Source organism: Thamnophis elegans, chromosome 4 (genome assembly GCF_009769535.1).
Source record: "Thamnophis elegans isolate rThaEle1 chromosome 4, rThaEle1.pri, whole genome shotgun sequence".
Taxonomy (NCBI): Eukaryota; Metazoa; Chordata; class Lepidosauria; order Squamata; family Colubridae; genus Thamnophis; species Thamnophis elegans.
The window spans coordinates 116,966,623-116,986,978 of NC_045544.1; the positions used below are offsets into that span (position 1 = coordinate 116,966,623).

Sequence of the window (20,356 nt, forward strand, 5' to 3'; positions counted from 1 at the left end):
AAAAGAAAAAAAGAAAAAAGAAAGAAAAAGTGAGAGAGAGATGAAAGAAAAAAAGGAAAAATGGACAGAGAGACAAAAGGAAGGAAAGAGAGAGAGAGAGAAAGAAAGAAAACACATGGCTGACAAGCCACTCCCACCAGGTCACATGGCTGGCAAGCCACTCCCACAAAGGAGGCCACACCCACAGAGAAGGTTCGAAAAAATTTTGAAACCCACCCCTGCTGGGCTATCATATTCAAAGCATACCTCCATTATATTCTAACCCCAGAAGAAAGAAAAGAGTTTTGTAATGGTGAAGGTTGAGATGCAGCCACCTCCACCTATTTATTATGCAACTGGCTTGCAAAATATGCCTTGGGGATAGTAATTTTCAAGGATCACTTTTTCTAGCTGACAGCTTGAATGAGGGCCAACACCTAATCTTTAAAAAACAGGTCACAACAACAAAAAGTGCTTACGTGGCATATTGAAGTACAAACAATTTAGTTTACATGTTGTAGATCCCGTCTGTGTAGTTAATCTGATTCTACTACACGTGCTGTGCAAATTAGTACCCCGTGGTCAGATGAACCATACTTATAGTAATATGTTGTGCAAATAAGACACGGTGTGAATACTGGCTGCAACTTTTCAGATGTAGATAAACTTCAGATAATATCACTCCCAGACTAAAATTAGGAAAAAAATAGTAAGAAATTAGATAATTGTGCCTTGTTGGGTCATTTTTCAGAGATATTTCCTTTCCTGATAATCAGAATGACCACAGACAAGTAAAAATACAATGGGAGCAGGAGCTACTTTTAATTTCCTTTGGGCTTCCTCATTGCCTTTTGCTCCTCAATGGGGGCAAGGGAGTGTTGGAAATCACAATCAAGTAACTGCAGGGATACTGCAACAGCTACAAGTTTGTGGATAAAAAGTGATCTGAAGATCTTTGAAATTTCAATCCACGGGTTTTGCCTGATTGAAGGTTACAAACGGACAGGAAAATTTTAACTGTATATAGATAACTCACCTAAACTAATCTGATCCCCATCTCATCTCTGATTACAAGTCTCCCAACTCTGCAAGACAATGACACCAGTAGTTCTCTTGCCTCTTATAACATTTTGGCATTTTTGAAACTATCTTGCATTACACATCCTTTTAACTTGGTGATGATTAACATTTTTATTGAGTTGTAAGAAAAAATAAGTTACCAAACACAAAAGTAAATAGGAGAATGGTAGGGAGGAGAAGGGGAAAGAGAAATGAGGAAGGGTAGGGGGAAAGGAAACATTGACTTCTGACTGTTGCAGTAAAATAAGGCATTAAGATCAAATCATAACTTTTTGTTTTTTCATAATAATATAAACTAGCCATGTCTAAACCCAAAGTCAAAGTTCCGTTCTTTTCCACTTCAAGCACAAAGTTCAGAAGTGATTTTTCTTTAATCAAAATACTCAATTTTTGCCATTTCAGTCAATTCCATCAACTTTTGCAACCATTCTTCCAAACTTGGTGATAATTTTGAACATGGAGCAATTCGTTAGTAAAGGTACTCATCACAAATGTTTGAATGTCAGTATAGCTGCTACTATCTCCACTTCTTAAAAAAGACATATATGCTTATGTGAGAACTCCCAACTTTTTTTGAATAGGAAGATTCTCAATCATCCAGATCATGGTTGTCCCAAAGGTGCTTTCCCAAAAGCCAAACTGCCCTTTTTTCCCCCTTTGAAAACATTTCGCTTCTCATCCAAGAAGCTGAAAAACAACAAACACTTAACTGTATTCCCAACATATTTAATCTTGAGTTCTGAATCCAGTTTTTAATAAAATATTGAATACACTGAATAATAATCTTTCTGGGCACAGTATATTCCATAAACTAACCTAACATGAATTTACACAAACAGTAAATTCGTTTAAGTCAGAGGTCTTCAAACTTGGCAACTTTAAGACTTGTGGACTTCAACTCCCAGAATTCTCCAGCCAGCTCTGGGAGTTGAAGTCCACAAGTCTTAAAGATGCCAAGCTTGGGGTATGCAAACGCAACAGCCAGATCTCAAAAGAGCCACGGGTAAGGATCTGTGGAAGCAACACATCCACCACGCAGCATTTAAAGCGCTCTCTCAGTGGGTAGAGTTGGCGCACATGCAAAAACCAGGCAGATTCTGTCGTAAACAGCCAATCCCATCCGAGCGGATGCTCCTCTACCACTGCCTGTCTCGCGACAGCATTCCTCCTTGGAGACGAGGCGTAGCGGGAAGGGTGGAGGGAAGAGGGGGGTGGGAATACGGGAGCGGGAAAGCGAGCGGGGGGGGGGGGGGAGAGAGAAGGGGGCGTGTCCAGAAAGTTCGCTTATTTGGACCCGAAGCCCAATGAGCGGCGTGGCCCAGTGACTGGCAGCCTTTGAAAGTCAACGGGAGGGTCGGCATTGCCAGTCCTGTCAGAGCGCAAAGCGGGCCTACTACTTCCACGCCGAGATGGAGCGCTCGAGTAGTTCCATCAGGCGCGGCTCCAACCCGCTCGCCAAGAGTTTGCGGGGCCGCCGTCGGCTCTCGGCGCCGGTCTCGGCAACAACCTTGAGCAGCGGAGGTGGCGCGGCCGCGCGGGCTGCTGCCGGTGGGGCCCCGGCGGATGTTGCCGAGCGCGACGCCTTCGAGAGAGGGCAGGTACCCGGCTGCGGGATAACAGTTGCCGGGGGAAGCGGCATGGAAGTGGAGGGAAAGTTGCCGGGGGAAGCGGAGTGGGGTGTGCATGTGTGTGTATAGGTGACACAAGGGGGTCCGAAAGGATCAGGGTGCGGTTGGAACTTTTTACCAACTTTTCAGCCACTTTTGCACACTTTCGGGTTTAAATGGCGCGTAACAAACTCACACGGATTTTTAAGTAGAAGGGGACTTAATTTGACATAAACCGGAATAAAGAAAAAAAATTGAGCTTGGATGAAAATGCTTCAGTATTAACAGCTTCTCTCTTTCAATCCTTCCCTGCCTCTTGAGAAGGGGCGTTTTGCCAGGGTCATTTTTGGAGACTGGCTGTCACACGTCAAAGACCTCATCTCTTCCTAACTAAAGGGGGAACATGGCTAGAAATATGGTGGGGATGGAACTTTTTGATCAAAGAGTGTTTTTTTTTTTAAAGCACATGATTCCCCCCCCCCCCCACACACACACAATTTAAAAAGCAAATAGTCCTAAGACACTCTTAAAGGCTGGAGGGAGAAAGCTTGTACAAATAGTCTTTGGCTCATGACCACAACTGAGTCCCAGATTTTTGTTGCAAAGTGAGACATTTGTTAAGTGAATTTTGCTTCATTTTACCACTTCTTGCCACAGTTAAGTGAATCATTGCAGTTGTTAAATGAGTAACCCTGTCTTCCCTTGACTTTGCTTGTCAGAAGGTCACAAAATGTGATCACATGACCCCGCAACAGTCATAAATGCAAGACAGTTGCCAAGCATCTGAATGTTGATCACACAATTATGGGGGTGCTACAATAGTCATAAGTTTGAAAAATGGTCATAAGTCCCTTTTTAGTGCCGTTGTAACTTCCAACAGTCATTAAATGGACTGATGTAAGTCAAGGACTATCTCTAACTCCTTAGTGCAGTGAATTCATTGCATGAAATTTAAGATCAGGGGGCTGGAGAAATGGATGTAACTAAAGAGGGTTCCACCACAAAACCGCGGTAGACTAAAGCTCGTGTGACTAAAGCGCGGTGACAAAACCGCACCATCAAAACCGCGCGACAACAGCGCGCTGACAGAAGCGCGCTGTAACATAACCCTAAAAATAACCGTAAACCTAACCCTAAACCTAACGCTAAACCTACCCTAAACCTAACCCAAAACCTAACCCTAAACCTTACCTTAAGTTAAATCGTGCTTCTGTCGGCGCGCTGTTGTGGGCGCACTGTTGTGGGCGCGCTTTTGACATCGCGGTTTTAGCACTGCGGTGTTGTCGGCGCGCTTTAGTCTACCGCGGTTATGTCGTGCCACGACTAAAGAGACCATTTTTAAAAATGGTTTTAATCTAAGAAGGTTAACAGTACAGCATCAACAAAATCACAACATTTATTTGTGGGCATTAATGGATGTGGCTAGAAATTATTGATTATAAATAATACTTGTGTTGTTCAATTCTGAAACAGCACTGTAACTATTCATCTGTTGCTTCAGAAGCTCAAAACGAGGCCTATGATTTCTTGAGAATCAGTATTGGATACTGTTTTGATATGTATTGAATATATACCACAAAGATAGGCAATGTAATGAACACTAATAAACTTTCATATGCTATAGCTGATAATGTTACTTATGAAAATTAGTTGCCAAAATGGTGAAATGTATGCTTTTTCGAATTCAGAGCAAACTTTGGTGGGCAAGTTAGGCCAAGGCCAAACCACACAAGAGAATTTTGTAAACCAGAGCACAAATGAATACAAGTCTGTATGTGGATGACCTATTTCTGGCTAGAAACAACTGGTAATGATAAAAATAAAAAGATGGATTGTTTATCACGAGACCTTTGCTCTAAGTCTGTTTTAGGTTGAGAGTGTCTTTGTCACATTTTCCAGGTGGCTGGTCATGAGTTTTGGCAGACCAGATTTGGAAAGACAGAGTGGGAGTAGTAGTAGAAGTTACTTTCATTTTACAGAATAACAATTAATGTAACTTATGCCCCCCCCTTATAAGAAACTCTTCAGAGTTTGTGTGTAAAAAAAATTAATTATGAATCAAAATCCACCTTATGCTTTCTATTCTCCTGGTACATAGGGTAGTATGCTAACTCCTGATGGCATTTATGCTAAAAAGAGGAACCTGATTCAGAAGCGTTGTGCTATAATTACATGACTTATTTTTCTTGTATTAAATACCTTCACTTTTTGGCTCTTCGGCCTTTGAGCAAAGGAAATAATTAGTGAGAGACCATAGAAAAACTATAGAAACATGTTGCCTTCCTAGGGATTAATTCAAAAAACCTACAACTAAATAAAATTTATAAATAAAGAAACTGCAAATAAAAGTTTTTCTATAAGTGTACAAGGGTTAATTGCACACTCCTTTTTTATTTTCTAAGGCTTGATTTCTCGCAACTAAGCAGGTATTCATTTACAGTGCTAACTGTGGTAAAGAGCTGGCAAGAATCTTACTTATACCAGAAAAGTTGTTGCTCATGTCTGCTGTTAATCATTCTAATTTTCTGATAGAATACTTAATTGTAAAGTTGCAGGATCGGGAATCCCAAACTAGGTGCTCTTTAGATTTATTAGAATACAGTGTTCAGCATCTGGCACTTCTAGCATGGTCTTTGACTGTTGGTTGAATGTAGTGATAATCCAATATGAATTAAAGCACCAAGTTACAGAGTAGTGGCTAAACACCAATTTCTATAACAGCCTTTCTCAATTTAGGAATGTTCTTTGGGAATTCTGGAAATTTTGATCCCAATATACAGCGATTAAATCTTGTGAGAGCCTATATTACACCTTACTGTGATATATGAAATTAACTGTTTGGTTGGCAGCACATCTAACAAGCTGATTTCCTTGGGCAATGATTATTCATCCCAAATAACAAATATGTGAGGAATTTGATACGTTTGCTGTGATGTGTATTTTGTTTATATCTTGTGGTATCATTGCTGTTTTCAGGGACTGCACAGAGGTGAGCCAACTCTCTTGTTGCCATCTGGGAAGGTAAATTGTGCATGTGTGCGTGCATGTGCGTGCTTCTGAAGGAGCTCTACAATAAAAGATGAAGTGTGAATTGAGTCTGAAATTCTGACTTCCCCAAACTAAAGAAAGGAGGGATTAATCTGACCGTTATTAATGAATAGAACAAAAACCTAATTGATCATTCCAGATTATACCATTTATAAGAGATTATAATGGGGAAAACTAAAAGGAAATACTGTTGTGTGTGGTTTCTGTTTATATAGGTGCACATATAGTGTGTGGTTGTGTTTTGTTTCTGTTTGTACAGGTGCACTGAATTTGTTTGTTTATTATTTTTATACTCAAGGTGGCCAACATACCTAATACTTAGATCTCCTCATCTTTGCTGTGGGGAATGTAGTGATTTATTAAACATTAGCTGATAACCCGATGTTGTCCAGGTATTTATTTATAGGGGGAATATGTCCAGACCAAATGTAATTTTTAATGTTGCATTTTCCCCCTTACCAGAGGGAGCCCCCTTCTGCAGTAATGTGAAGGCGTTACTATGGCAACTCCACTGCACTGTACAATAGAAGCCATTTTACAGCAGTACAGTAGAAGACATTTTAAGGCACAACAGATTGTATCTTAATGGAACACACAGCCCAGAGGTGTTAGGGGTGTCTTACCCCCATAGTATTTTTTTCCAGAGAGTAAGTCATCTGTGTACCAAGTTTGGTTGAAATTGCTTGAGGTGTTCCAGAGTTATGTTGGAACACACATAGACACACAGACTAAAAGAGAGAGGTTGTTAGAAATGCAAGGATAAGCAAATCTGAGTGAGTTGAGTTTGTGTTATTGATGAATGCGTCCCAGTACTATAAAAGAATATTTTATGATATGATAGGGTAGAACTATGTAATCATTTTAGACCCAGAAAACCTGATGAATCTGGATGATTTCCTGCATTTGGGTTTTTTTCATTTCATCCTCTACAATATTGTGAAGTCTTCATTGACTTTATTGTTCCTAAGCATTTACTGCCCTCTTAGAGAGTTCTGCCAGTCCCATTTACTAGAGGGCTAATCTCAATGAGGAAGCTAGGACATCAGCTATAGTACATGTGAATTGTCTCAGGATACAGCAGATTGAGCACACAGTCTGTTTAAATAGAGAAAGCAATGAAGAACATATTACTTCACTGCCTTCATTGCTTCTGCACGGAACAACATGGCGTTGCTTTTTCATATTATGAATCACTTCCTTTACTAAGATTTTAGAGCAGAGGACTGAAACAATTTATAATTCATCATGGGCAATAAATTAATAAATTTATTTCTGAATAAATTGGCCTTGGAGTCTAATGTTGGGGGAAATTACAGGAATATAAGTTGGCAACCACTTATGTTGTTATTTGGATTCTCTGGGGCTTGTAAATCTCAAGGAAGTCAGCAAGGTGTATAGAGAAATTTGGACTGCCTTCTTACTCAACCTTTGCTCTGCCTAGTTGCTTAATTTGACCAAGATGAGACTGGACCCTTGAGGAAGGAGACAGATGGATAACATTTACCCAAAAGATTTATGAGATTGTAGATCAGCTTCAAATACTCCATTTACTGGAAAGATCAATGAGAAGGCAGTGACCTTGCCACTTCAGACCCAATTGAATGGTATTGATTGTCTGATTGCCAACTGAAAAGGGCAGTTTGAGTGTGTTACTGTCACTTGTTTTATTTGCATGGGTGAATGGGAGGACAGCCCTGCTAATTCATTCTAGTGGCTTTCAGTATGGTATATAGTATCAATGTGAAATTGCTAAAAAAAAAATCAGAATTTTGCAAAATTCTGAAAGTTGGTGAAATTCAATTCAACTCCCCTATTCCAGGAGGCAATCAGTACACTAGCATTTTGTCTAAGTTTAGTAATGAGCCAGATGAGGAGAACAAAGCAGTATTAAATTTGGACGAGATGGAGATATTGTTGGTAAATGAAAAAAAAATGGGCTTGGAAATTGAGGTTTGGGCTGTTTGTGGGTGGGGTGGGGATACATGCCCCCAGAAAGAGCAGTTCCATCACGCTAGGAGTTCTTCACCCTCATCTGTCACAGATTCTCAGGTTCATAATAAGGAAGATACAGTATTCGCACCACCTACTGTATGTCCCTTTCCTAGACTTGTTCGACTTGCTGGCAATTATCCATATCCAGGCTATATTATGTATCAACTATTGCAACAGATATCACATATTGCCTTAGTGTCTAAAAGTGTCAATAATTGAAAGATGCAGCAGCTAGGCTGTAAGTTTGTATTCCATTTGGTTGCAGACAGTGTACTTTGACAAATAACATAAAGAAACAAACAAATCTACCTCTCTTAGCTGTAAGTTGCTTACTGAGCATTATTTAAGATGTTGATATTTCTTTAAGTTGATATACCAGAAGTTTACAACAAACACTTTTAAATCAAAACAATACCAGTTAAAGTAATAAAACAACAAAGCAAGTAAAAATCAACAGTCAACCCTATAAGATTCCTTGACTCTGCAGGGAGTGCATTTCAGAGATTTGATATGGCAAGAGTGAAAGCTTGATCCAGAGTCTCCACCAGATGTTTCAGCTGCAACATTTGCAGATCTTTTCAATACAGGATGTATAGAAAGAGGTGCTATTTCAAGTAGTCTCAGTCTAAGCCATACTGGGTGTTAATTGTAATAAGCAAGACTTTGTATTCTGCTCAGAAAATATTTGGCAGCTAGTTCTGTACTATATGCCTAGGTAAAGTATTGCATGGGAATTTCTTATTTCTAAGAATAATCTGGTTGCTGAGTTTTATATCAATTGAAATGTTCAGATGCTAAACACAAGCAGTCCTATTTAGAGCAGGTTACTATAGTCAAGCCTAAAATCTAAACTACTTACAAACTGACCAGCCAAGAGATTGCCTTTCCCATTGTGAACTTTCCTGGCTTTAGGTTCTGTAGGAAGGATTACTTAGAAGATACCCCAATTGTTAGACAACATTTTTAGTATGAAGGACTATATTTCTTATATTGCTCCTGGATTATGTAATGTGCACCATGGATGTTGCATCTTTAACTCCAGGCTTTTAATTATAGAGTAATTTTTATACTTTAATTTATATTTTACTGTTTTAATATATTGTTAATTTTATTTGTTCATTAGAATAGAAAGATAAGATATGTAGTACATTGGATATGAAGTTAAAAATAAAAAAAATCATCTACAAATGAATCACAAGGTATTCATCCAAGATGGTGTCTCTATTTAGATAAGCAAATGTTAATTGGCCAGCAAGGAAATATAGCAAAAGAGAAATGCCTTTAAAAATAGTTGATCAATTGATTAGATTTTGATTAACTAATTTGAATACCACCAAAAAGTAATTATGAAGTATGGCAGTGATTTAAATTGGGAATGCATATACAGATGACACAGGCTTGCTAAAAGACAGTTAACAATAGTTTTATTAAGGATGAATGGTATTCTCATAGTAGTATTTTCATTTTTTGTGACTTTTACCACATGTGAATATATTAAGTCCATTGCATGTGAAGATAAGCTACTTCCTTTAAGGCTTACAGATTCTGAAAACTGAAGTTATAACTTCTGATAAAAATAACTCCATTATTGTGGCCGCTATTGACAGCCATCAATTTGTGTTCAGAAGATAATACATTAAATATTTATTATGCAGAAATAAAGCAGCTTTTAACAAAGAAGAAAGGGATGGGAGGGAAAAAACATCTTAGGGTTTAGTGCTTTTTTCCAGCACAGTTTTCTAGAAAATGGTTGGGGTTATTCCGACTTTTATCTACTTAAAAACAGACCAATAAAATGATTTTGGAGAAGCTAATACTGTATCAGAAGATGGGATTTGTATTGTAAATGTGTTAAACATGAAGTATTTGTTATCTTTGATATGAAAGAGTGCATTGCTCACTGAGTTTGATGGTTATAGTGCAGAACTACTACAAGCACACTACCAAGTGGATTTATAACAGGTCAAATTTTCAGCAAATGAAATACACAGAAACGGATCAAACTGTGGCTAAGGGCAGTTTTATATTGAAGTCCAAACTAAAAGAAATTATAGTATAATTTCATCTTGTTAGAGCATTTTATTTAATTTTCTTAGAGGTCTAGTGAGAGGAGAACTCTGTAATTCAAAAATTAGGTTCACACATTATGCTAGAAACCATAATATGATTAGTTCAGCTTTAGCTTTATTATATACCTTTTATCTGAGCACTTAAGGTGGGTGTACTTAGGGTCTCTCCACAATATTATTCTTCAGAGATTTGTTGGGCTACAAGAGTATAACTGCTACAGAATCACATAATGAGCTCTGTGATCAAGTGGTGTCTTAATACAAGTCTAACAATTACAATTACAGTTTACAAAACATAATATATTGTTTAGTGTTAAGTGTCTTTATATTCAACAAGCTATGTGTAAACAAATCATGGCTTAACATGATTAATGAACTTCAACCATTAAGTATCACAGTCACTCAAACAAATGTGCTGTTAACAGAGCCATTGAGCTGGATAGCATCTACTATCTTGTCAGGTGCCTCACCCCAAACCCCAAAGGAGATGAAAAAGACCAAAATTGAGGCAACAGCACCTCCAAGAATCAATTGATCAACACGTCATAAGAAATATCTGTTCATCAACCAACTCCTCTAAGATCATATCTGGTGCAGACTACAAATGCTACAAGACAACCCCATTCCCCCTCCTTCCCTTTCTAAGGAAGCCTCACGGGGGGGGGGGGGGAAATGGAGTGAAACATCTGCTAGGAGCCTGCTTAGTATGTCAGTATTAATCCCTTAAAGTCTGGAGAATTTGACTACAAAGTATATACAGTACAGCAAACCTGGACCATCTTCTGTTCCAAAAATACATAACCTATTGTGTTAAATTGAACTATGCACAATTCATGGTTTTTAACCAGGTTTTTGAAGATGATCTTGAGGGTCCCCTGGCTGAAATGAGAATGAAAGAAAGCTACATTGCTATCATTAATGGAAAACCAGAAAAAAATAAGAACAAGCCTGGAATTTCATGAATTTCTATATGCGGCTCTACAGAATTTTGGATTTCAAAATCGGAGCTTTATTGTGAGATTGGCAGCTGTATAAATGCAATAAGTAAATAAATAATTTTAAGCATGCTGTTGATTACTTATTTTTCAAAATTCAGGGGTGTACTGTTTCTCATACAGAATATCCCGAATGCAATTTTTGGACAACTTGTTCAAAAATTGTCATGTTTCTGAAGTCTAGGATGAACAAAAAAAATAAGTACAAATAACTTTCAGAATGGAGACAGTTATGAGAGCAATAGCATGACGTTACTTTGTTATGCATTGAAACTAGGCTGCATTGGCTGGAGTTTGTAGTATTCTGAAATTGGTTTTATACTTCTATATTTGATGCTAAATGTCAAAATTTAAGATGATCCCAATTTTTTTGTGATAGTACATAACTAAACCTGCCTTCTTCAAGGCAGGGAAATGTTCGGTCCTGGTCACACTCATTAATTGAGTGTGTGGTGGTAAACATTGTCCCAATAGAAGACATAACAAATGCTTCAGACAATTATTGAAAAGTGGTTCTTTCATAATATGATTTAAGATTTCTCCTCTCTTTTCTTCCATTACTCTATTTCCCCCAAAATAATCATTATATGCGTTTACACTTAACCCCTATAAATTCTGTATTCAGCCATTTGGAGTTGTTTAGTAGACTCCAAATATATTTTTCCTTCCTGATTCTTTTTTCATTATTAATGAAACATTAATGTTCATGGTTCGGATTTTGATAAATAAAAAACAGTAAGTGAATTCTGCTGATTTATTGATTAAAGGTCAGATCCTCCTAATTGCTAAGATTTTCTAGGTTGGTAACTGAACAGACAGATTTGCTCCTCATTGCATCCTTTATTGAGCAAGTAGCCTACCTTGACATCTGTCATTTTTTCTTTTAGAGAAAGACCATTGAATAAAATATGGTGGCTAGCACAATGCACTTTGATGAATAGCATTAAAGAGGCTTTTATTTGGAACATTTCTTGTCATAAAACATAAGCTAAAAGCCAATGGTACTCCTGAGCAGCAAAAGCAATATTTGGGAAATAGGCATCTCTGCTATCACTTTTTTCTTAAAGCTTGTTTTTTTCTCTCAAATATACAGCTACATAACTTAATAACATTTTTAATGTTTTTATTTTATTTGTTTGATTTAAGCAGTTGAATTCACATACTGTAGGCATCTGTTTCCTGACAAGTTAATCCTAATGCTTTTGAAGGAAATTAAATATAATTCATGCCTATTTGTTGTAGTCTTTTCTAATACTTTTGTTTTAGAAGCACATTAATCATCTGGAATATTTTTGGCAGGAGTATGACTTTATGAAAAAATAAGAAAGAGAAGAATTCAGATAGTGATATGGTAAAGAGAATATACCCTTTCATTACTCTTTAAAAACAAATTTTGGTTGCTCATGTATGTTCTACTTGCTGTGTAGAGAAACAGTCTTCATGAGATTACTGCTTTCTAATTATTTTGAAATGCCTTCCCCCTCCCCCCCCATAAACTCCATTTTTAGAACACATGACTGACGTATGTTCTTTAAAAAATGCAAGAATTTAGCTAATGCTAAATAAGTGTAACATTAAAAAAACTAATGGTATTCATTAATGTTTTTATATAATAAGGGTCCTTTAAAGATAATACATGGTATTATGATATAAACAGTACATATACAAATAAGTGCTGTTTAGACAGGATAACTTTTTAAAATTGTAATAGTGAAATGACATTCTAGGGAAAGAAAAGGAAAGAGAAACAAGCCACTGGAATAGGCAAAAAACCATCCTGATTATGCAAACTGCACACAGATTAGTAGGGCCCCTTTATTGAAGCATTGCCTTAGGAAGAGAATCAGTTTATTGGCAATGGTTGAAATTATGGACTTAGATTGGGAAATCCAATTATGGAATCTCAATGGGCTATACCAATCATAGCGAACCTTTTCGGCACTGAGTGCCCAAACCGGAAGGCATGTGCATGAGCATGCACCAGAGTGCCGGAAACCCTAAAATCAGCTGGCCGGTGCGTATGTGTGTGTCAGCCAGCTGGTTTTTGGGTTTCCAGCACATGCATGCATGCCAGCCAGCTGCTCTTCGCACACGCCGGAGCGCTGAAAACCTGAAGACCAGCTAGCCAACATGTGCCTCCCTGTTTTTTGGCTTTGGTTTGGGCCGTTTTCAGGCTGTTTTTGGCCTGAAAAGCGTCCTGAAAACAACCAAAAAAACGGCCTGACAACGTTCAAAAAATGGCCCAAAAACGGTTCAAAAATGGCCTGGAAAAGGGCCAGAAATCAGCCTGTTTTGAGCCATTTTTGAGCTGTTTTAGGCCATTTTCTGGCGCTCTGGCACCTGCGAAAACCAGTTGGCCAGCACTCATGTGCATGCCAGAAACCAGAAGAGCAGGGGGCAAAGGCGCACATTTTGGTGGGTTCTAGTTTCTACTGCCGGTTCACTCAGGAAATGCGCTACATGCATGTGTGCAGTAGGTAAAAAATGCTGTGCATGTGCAGAAGCAAAAAACAAGAACCCATTCTGGGGCGTGGCCGGCCAAGTTACTACCTACTCGGCTGAACCAATAGGAACCCACCTATGAAAGATTGCAGGTAGCTGTTTAAGGTGTAAAATTGATAGTCTATCAAAGCAATAATTTACTCCTAGCTTTAATAGGGTTAATTAATGGGAAAAGGTCTATTAAGAGATATAGTCTTGAAAACTAAAGTACCTCCAGGTTGGGCACAGCGTGCTTCTAAAACTCAGGTGCAAGTGAACAGTTGCAGAAGAGTGATACATCTCTTTTTCATTTACAAGCACCCCAGAGTTAGTGACCAGTGTGAGAAAATACTGGAGTAAACCTTGTACAACTTAAGTTTTCTTATGTTCTTATGTAAGAGTTTACCAGGCATTTGTTCTTATAAGACCAGCAGGATATTTACATTAACATTTGAAAAACATGCATAATGTATTGAAAAATAAGAATTTTGATATTCATTTTGTAGCACATTATGTGCCTTAATATGTAGACAGGATAAAATAATTGATGAGATCGTGCTGCATGATGGATCTGTCAAGTCCGTAATGTCCTCATGAGTAAGAGTTGAGTGTTCTATCTCAGGCCATGTATTCACAAACATGCAGAGGATTTTGCATAGTTTACTAGGGAGTTTTCAAGCAAGTAAACAAGTGGCAAAGGAAAGATACATACGTACAAACAAACATGCATGCATGCATGCATACACATGCACAAGAAATGAAGTCTCCAAAAGTCCAGCAAGCTTGCCTTGAGAGAGAGAGTCCAAATCCAAAACAGCAGAGTGGTCAGGCAAAGTCCAAATATTGTAACAGGGTCATCAGCCGATTTATATCCAGAATCACAGTCATAAGATTTCAAGTTAAGACATAAGACACATGGAGTCTAGGTTAACTGAGGGTTGTTGCCAATGTCAAGCAAGTTTGAGCTCGCTTCTCTTCTTATCTGGAAGCAACCCTGGTGTTGCTCATTTGGAAGGGTGGGGGTCTTTCTTGCTCTGCTCTCATGTCCTCACAGAGAGCCCTTGCACTGTGAGGAGGTGGCAACTCAGACTCCTCATCTTTTGATGCTAGCGGCAGCTGTGTCTCCTGGCTGGGGGGGGGGATGCACAGACTCCTGCCGGAAGCTGCTCAGCTGTCAGTTTCCTCATCATAGAGTGAAGTGGCCGTGACACTGAAGATCTTCTGGAGTACTAATGACGTTATATCATGGGTAGACTACAGCGTGAGTAGATTAGACATGGTTAGTTGCTGATGTTGCTATTCAGAAAAAGAAAATCTAAAGGAAACATAGTGGAAACATGGAAAAGCTCAAACAGTGAAAGACTAAATAAACTGACTAAACATTGACATTTTAGGCATTAAAGAAAAGAAAAGGACTTTCAATCAGAACATCAGACTCAAGGTACAAAAATAATGGAGTAATAGTATTGATTTTAGAATCAAGAATAATATAGCAAGAAGTCTACTTGAGTACAATACCATCAGCGATCAAATATTATCAATTATACTTTTCAGATAACCTTTTAAAACTATGATTATTAAGAAGAAAAATATACTTGGATTGCAGAGTTTGGGAGCCTGAAAAGAAGTAGGATTTTTGCCAATCCAAAAATTCCTTCAACCCTAACACAATCTTCCAACAACTAAAATGCCTATATGCATGGACATTACCAGGTTGGGTACACAGAAATCAAAGTGGCTGTATTATTGACACAAGGAAGTGGAAGAGCACATAATCAATACAATATATACTATATATGCATTTTAACAGAATAACAGAGTTGGAAAGGACCTTGGAGGTCTTCCAGTCCAATCTCCTGCTGAAGCAGGAAACCCTATATACCGTTTCAGACACGTGGCTTTCCAGCTTCTTCTTAAAAACCTTAAGTGTTGGAGCTTTTAAGTGTTGGACAACTTTTGTCCTGTTCTGCAAGCTGAAAAACTATCACAAATGTTTTTAAAAAATAGAAAAGCAAACAGAAAACTATCATCCAATCTATTAATATTAATTTTAGAGTTGTGAATAATGATTCGTTTTCAGTTGCAGACAAAAATAAATTTTCAGGTATGCTTTTGCTACCAGTTGTTCTAGCTTTTGGCAACATTCTCTGATTATATGTTCTTGATGCATAGTGTAGCTTGCTTTTAAATATGTATTTAAGTGGCTGCTTCTTTAGAATTTGGCATTCTACTTGGAAAGTCCTCATGTGGATCATTTTCTCAAGAGTGTATTAAGTTGTCCTATAAGATGACCATTTCTTGTTTTCCTTGCTGGTAAACAAGGTAATAGTACCCTTCTTGTTTAAACTTGTTGTCAAAGAAGGAAGATATTTTTTCCATAAATAAATGTTGGGAAATAAATAAAACAGGAAGGCAATCTGAGGTTCATTCAGAATGTAGTAATAGAAGCAAATTTGGATGAACTAAGCTTTCTTTGTGGAAGGAAATCATTTTAAATTCAGGGGAACTTTTTATAGTTAGTATGGGACTTTGAAAAGAGGAGGCTCTTAGTGAAAGGGAAAGTTTCTAAAACCAAGACTAAAAGGAGGGGGAGTAAAATTGTAATTCACTATTTGTATGCTGTCAAGTGGACTGCAGGCACTGATAGAACAAGGTTTTCTTTATGAGCCGTATTTCATATCACTTGCTTTCTCAAATACCTAGTGGGCTTTCAGTAAATTTTCATTCCTGGCTATTAGAAGACATTTTTTTCCTGTTATCAGCAGCCTCACTACTTGCATTTTGTTGAGAGGAATGCAAAGTGATACTTAATGAAAAGGATGGTCTGCTTTTAACATTTTGTTACTTCTGTGTGTTTGTGTGCATGCACATAGATTGATAATGAGTTGAGGACTAGCTGTAATCTCTCACATTTGCCTTTCTAGTTCTTCCTGAAATATATTGGGAGTATTTTGTAAACCTGATTTTAAGGAAAGTCACCCAAATGCATGATGCATTTGCAAGGAAAAATTATTCCTGGATCAGACTGCCCATTTAAAATGAAAACATTATAGTTTGTTTTATTTTTCATTCTGTTATCTCATATATAATATATATTAATTGTAATATAGACAGTGGAGAAGATTTTAAAGCAAAATATGGCATTTTTAGGAATTGTTTAGTAGTTTTCCCTATTTTTATTGTATAACATGAGCCGTCAGAATTGTGAATTTGAAGCATTTTTTTCTGGATTTTGTACTGCTTTTTCGTTCTAAATATGCTTTGGATGCAGACATTGGTCTTTGGGTCTTACAAGGAAGGATGTTTTTCCAAGAATTTTATTCTTAGCTATAAAGAAATAAATAATCATGGTTCTGTATGTTTCATTAGACCTTTGACTCCAATTTCTTGGCATATTCTTAGTTCTTCGTTCATATAAGATGGTTCTTCCTTCTCAATTTTGACTGCAGGAAAGTCTCAACTAAAAATAAATGCCATGCCTGCTTTTCATTTGAAATTTCCCATCTGTTCCCACATTGACAGAGTGTCTAAGTCCCAGTAGCCAAATCCATTAGCTTGGCTTATGCCAGTGGTTCCCAAACTTGGCAACTTTAAGACTTGTGGACTTCAACTCCCAGAATTCTCCAGCTAGCTCTTCTGGCTGGAGAACTCTAGGAGTTGAAGTCCACAAGTCTTAAAGTTGCCAAGTTTGGTAACCACTGGCTTATGCCAATATGACCTGTATAAGTCACAAGCAATGTGAATAAACTATTTTGTGCCTGAGTATGATATATTCTGCTCAGAGTTTGAATACTTTTCTGTTTTCTCTTAAAATAAGGTTCCATTAATCCAAACTGATCCTAGTCTCCTAAATCAGTTGCTGTAAAACCTTGATAAGAATGTGCTATCTTAGTTGCTCCCTTTGGTGTATGGTATGCTGAGAAATGTATATTTTAAGAGCAATACTGCAAAGACTTTTGGCTATAGGTAGGTAGTTCTCTGTACAGATTAACAACAATTGTTTAGAACCGCAAGGAGGACAGAGAAAAAAGTGGTACCTTTTTTCTTTGTAAATTCAGCCATGGATGAAATTGCAGAAGGGTAGACCAAATGTCCCTTACATTTGATCTGAAATTATCTGTGTCTAATTTTACACAGCCAGTTCCATCAAGGTTAAGTATAGGCAAATTTGTGAGGTAATCAGAGAAAGAGGATTCGTGTAACAATGGGCAAAATAGATTGTCCAGCTTTTTTTCTTAGCATTTAAGAGAAAGGCAGCAAAGAACGAACAATTCTCTCTTCCTTTGCTTCAACATTCCATATCCTTTATCATTCCTTAGATTGGAAAGAACCTGGCTACTTAGGAATCTTACCTCCTTGAGGTGAACAAAAAGTCTTCACTGTTATTTCCATATCTCATAACTGACAAAGGTATCATCAGTGGTGAAATGATACCAGTTTGGACCGGTTCACCTGAACCGGTAGTAAAAAATGCTACTGGTCCGCAGAACCAGTAGTAAAAAATACTTTTAAAAGTTAAAAAAAAAGTTCCGACGATCGCACGTTGCAGAGCTGATCTTTGGAACTTTTTTTTTTTTTACTTTTTAAGCGTTTTTTTACTACAGGTTCTCTGGAAACATGTGTGTGGTGGGGTCCGTTTTTGCTCCCAGGCCAAAAACAGGTGTGGGTGGTTCTGATAGAGAGAGGGAGAGGGAGGGAGGGAAAAAGGATGGAAAGGAAGGCCTACAAACCTGGCACTAGATGCAGCTTCAGAGGATAATCCAGGGCTGGAAGAGACATGGAGATCATCTAGTCCAACCCTGCTCCAGCAGGACATTGTTAAAGTGAGTTTCTGTCTTTTGATCCCCTAGTTACGTGACTACACAACCACGTCCACCTAGTCACATGACCCCACCAAACCATGCCCACCAAGCCACACACACAGAATCGGTAGGAAAAAAAAAATAGATTACACCACTGGGTAACATATTGGAATTGGAAGTTTTGAAGATTTGAAAGTTGTTCCTTTTTTATTTCCCCTTAAGAGATAGTGAGAAGCAAGTATTATTGTTTGAGAAGAGGTTTTCCTGTAATTGTTTCAGGAAACTCTACGCGATAAATAAATGGAATGATTTGGGACTGTTTGCAGTTCTTATTGGGTCAGTTGCTGACAAGACTAAATCTGTATGATATAGTGAATATTTCAGAAAAGAGACCAACACACTAATGGCTTATATAATTTCAAAAGACTAAATATATATGATATAGTGAATATTTCAGAGAAGAGATCAATGCATTAATTGCTTATAATTTCAAAAGTAATGTGGCACTTAAGAATCATTCTTCATCATTGTCAGTTTTTCAGAAGGTCGTTCCTTGCCAGCAAAAAGTAAAAATGGAGAGGGAAAGCAGAAGAATTGAGTCAGTCAGAATTGACTGAATTCTGAATTATATAGTTGTATATTTTATCAGATAAATCAATTTCCAATTTCTTCTCTCCATAGTTCAAGAAGAATGGAAACACAAGTTTTATAGATTTGATAAAATGTACTGCTTTTTCCCATTTTTCCACAAATCATATTGAGAAAAGGGCTCAGTGTTATAATTATGGTAGAATAACTTGCATCTTGCTTTCATTTCTGAACTCATGACAGGAAGTAATTTCCAACTTCCTAAAAACTGGGTTTATAAATAAAAAATTGTATTTTGCTATAAGCTGCGAACAGTTTGAAGCAGGTTATATATCATTTATAGGCAACTATCAGTCCTGCTTATCTGCCAATCAATTTTCATTCAAATAATTGTGCCAGTGGCTTAGAATCTATTACACAGCCTATTCACAAGCTTCCTAAAACTCTGGGGCTGTCTTGCTCCCAGATGTGGTGATGATGCCTAGAGATGTGAAATATGCCTCTAACATATTTGTTTAACCATGAACACAAAGTTCCACCAGAAAATACAGTAATTCAAGATTTATTTATTTTTTGTATTAGAGAGCTAAGGTAACTAGGCTTTACTTATTTGTCCAGCCCTTTTGGTAGTTTGTAAAAAATTAGATAGTTTGTGTTGCACCAATGGTTTTAACATCTACTGTCCAATCTTAGCCTTTGTGATTTTTATTATTTTTAATAAGTAGTTTTTTACGTGTTATCTGTTTTATAATCTTACTGTATGCTGCCTAAAGTAACTTTTTAGGGAGATAGGCTATATAAATTTGATGTATAATTAATTAATTAAACATTGGGATGTTTCCTCATAAAATAAGCCTCCTATATAATGTTTTGGATCAGCCTGTACTGAGATGAGATTTTTCGTTTCTATTTCTGGAGGAGTTGGCTGTTGGCCAATTGAGATTTAATTGTGAAGGAAATTGCATATCCACCCAAACCCCCATTCAACTCAGCTTGGCGTGGGCACTGTGGAAGCTTTCTGCTCTTGTTCAGTGTTATTTGGACAATTTGTTCCTGTTTGCTGCACATTGTAGCATCCAGCTATGCTTTTTCAATAAAGAAAATTTGAGGTGGGGGACGTTGTTGAATACCCTAATACTTTAGTTAAATAATCAAGTTGAGGTTGGCAATCTTTTATGAATATATATACTCTGTATTACTCTTTTTCTAGCTGGCTTCAAAGCTGTTGAAGCTTTTTCACTGTTTTAAGCTTATGGAATCATAGTGTGTTTCAACTCTCTCTTCTGACTAACAAGGACAAAAATATATACTTCTATCTTCCCTGTGATACACATATTTTTGGTTTTGACTTAGAGATTCATACAATATACATACATAACAGTCTATTTTCAAAGGCTTTTCTTTTTTGTAAGGCATCCTCCACCCCCTTTAGCTTTTTATTAACTTGTTCTAGTGACTTGCTGACTATTTCTGCTTGAAAGAATTTTCAGGTATTGATGTTGTGGATTGTGTTAATTTAGGCTTTAAAGATTAATTAAAAAATAAGATGCTTGCAGTCAGAATGTAAAACCATGTACTGTAAAAGCATCTGTACCAAACAGGTATGTTCTCTGTAGAATATATAAAAAAACAGAAAATCTTACATTTGTGTGTGTGTGTGTGTATGAATTAACATATTGTACATATTACAAGTCACTCAAGATTTAAACATCCTT

At 37.4% G+C, this 20,356-nt stretch overlaps 1 protein-coding gene across 2 annotated transcripts in view; it reads left to right on the forward strand.

Moving 5' to 3' along the window:
- Positions 1 to 2,363: 2,363 nt before the first annotated feature.
- Positions 2,364 to 20,356, forward strand: part of HIP1 (huntingtin interacting protein 1) — a 60,708-nt gene continuing 42,715 nt past the window's right edge. For both annotated transcript variants that reach the window (XM_032215776.1, XM_032215777.1), the window contains exon 1: positions 2,364 to 2,657. In XM_032215776.1, coding sequence (XP_032071667.1) covers positions 2,469 to 2,657 — 189 coding nt within the window. In that variant the 5' untranslated portion in view covers positions 2,364 to 2,468. The remainder of the gene's footprint in view (positions 2,658 to 20,356) is intronic.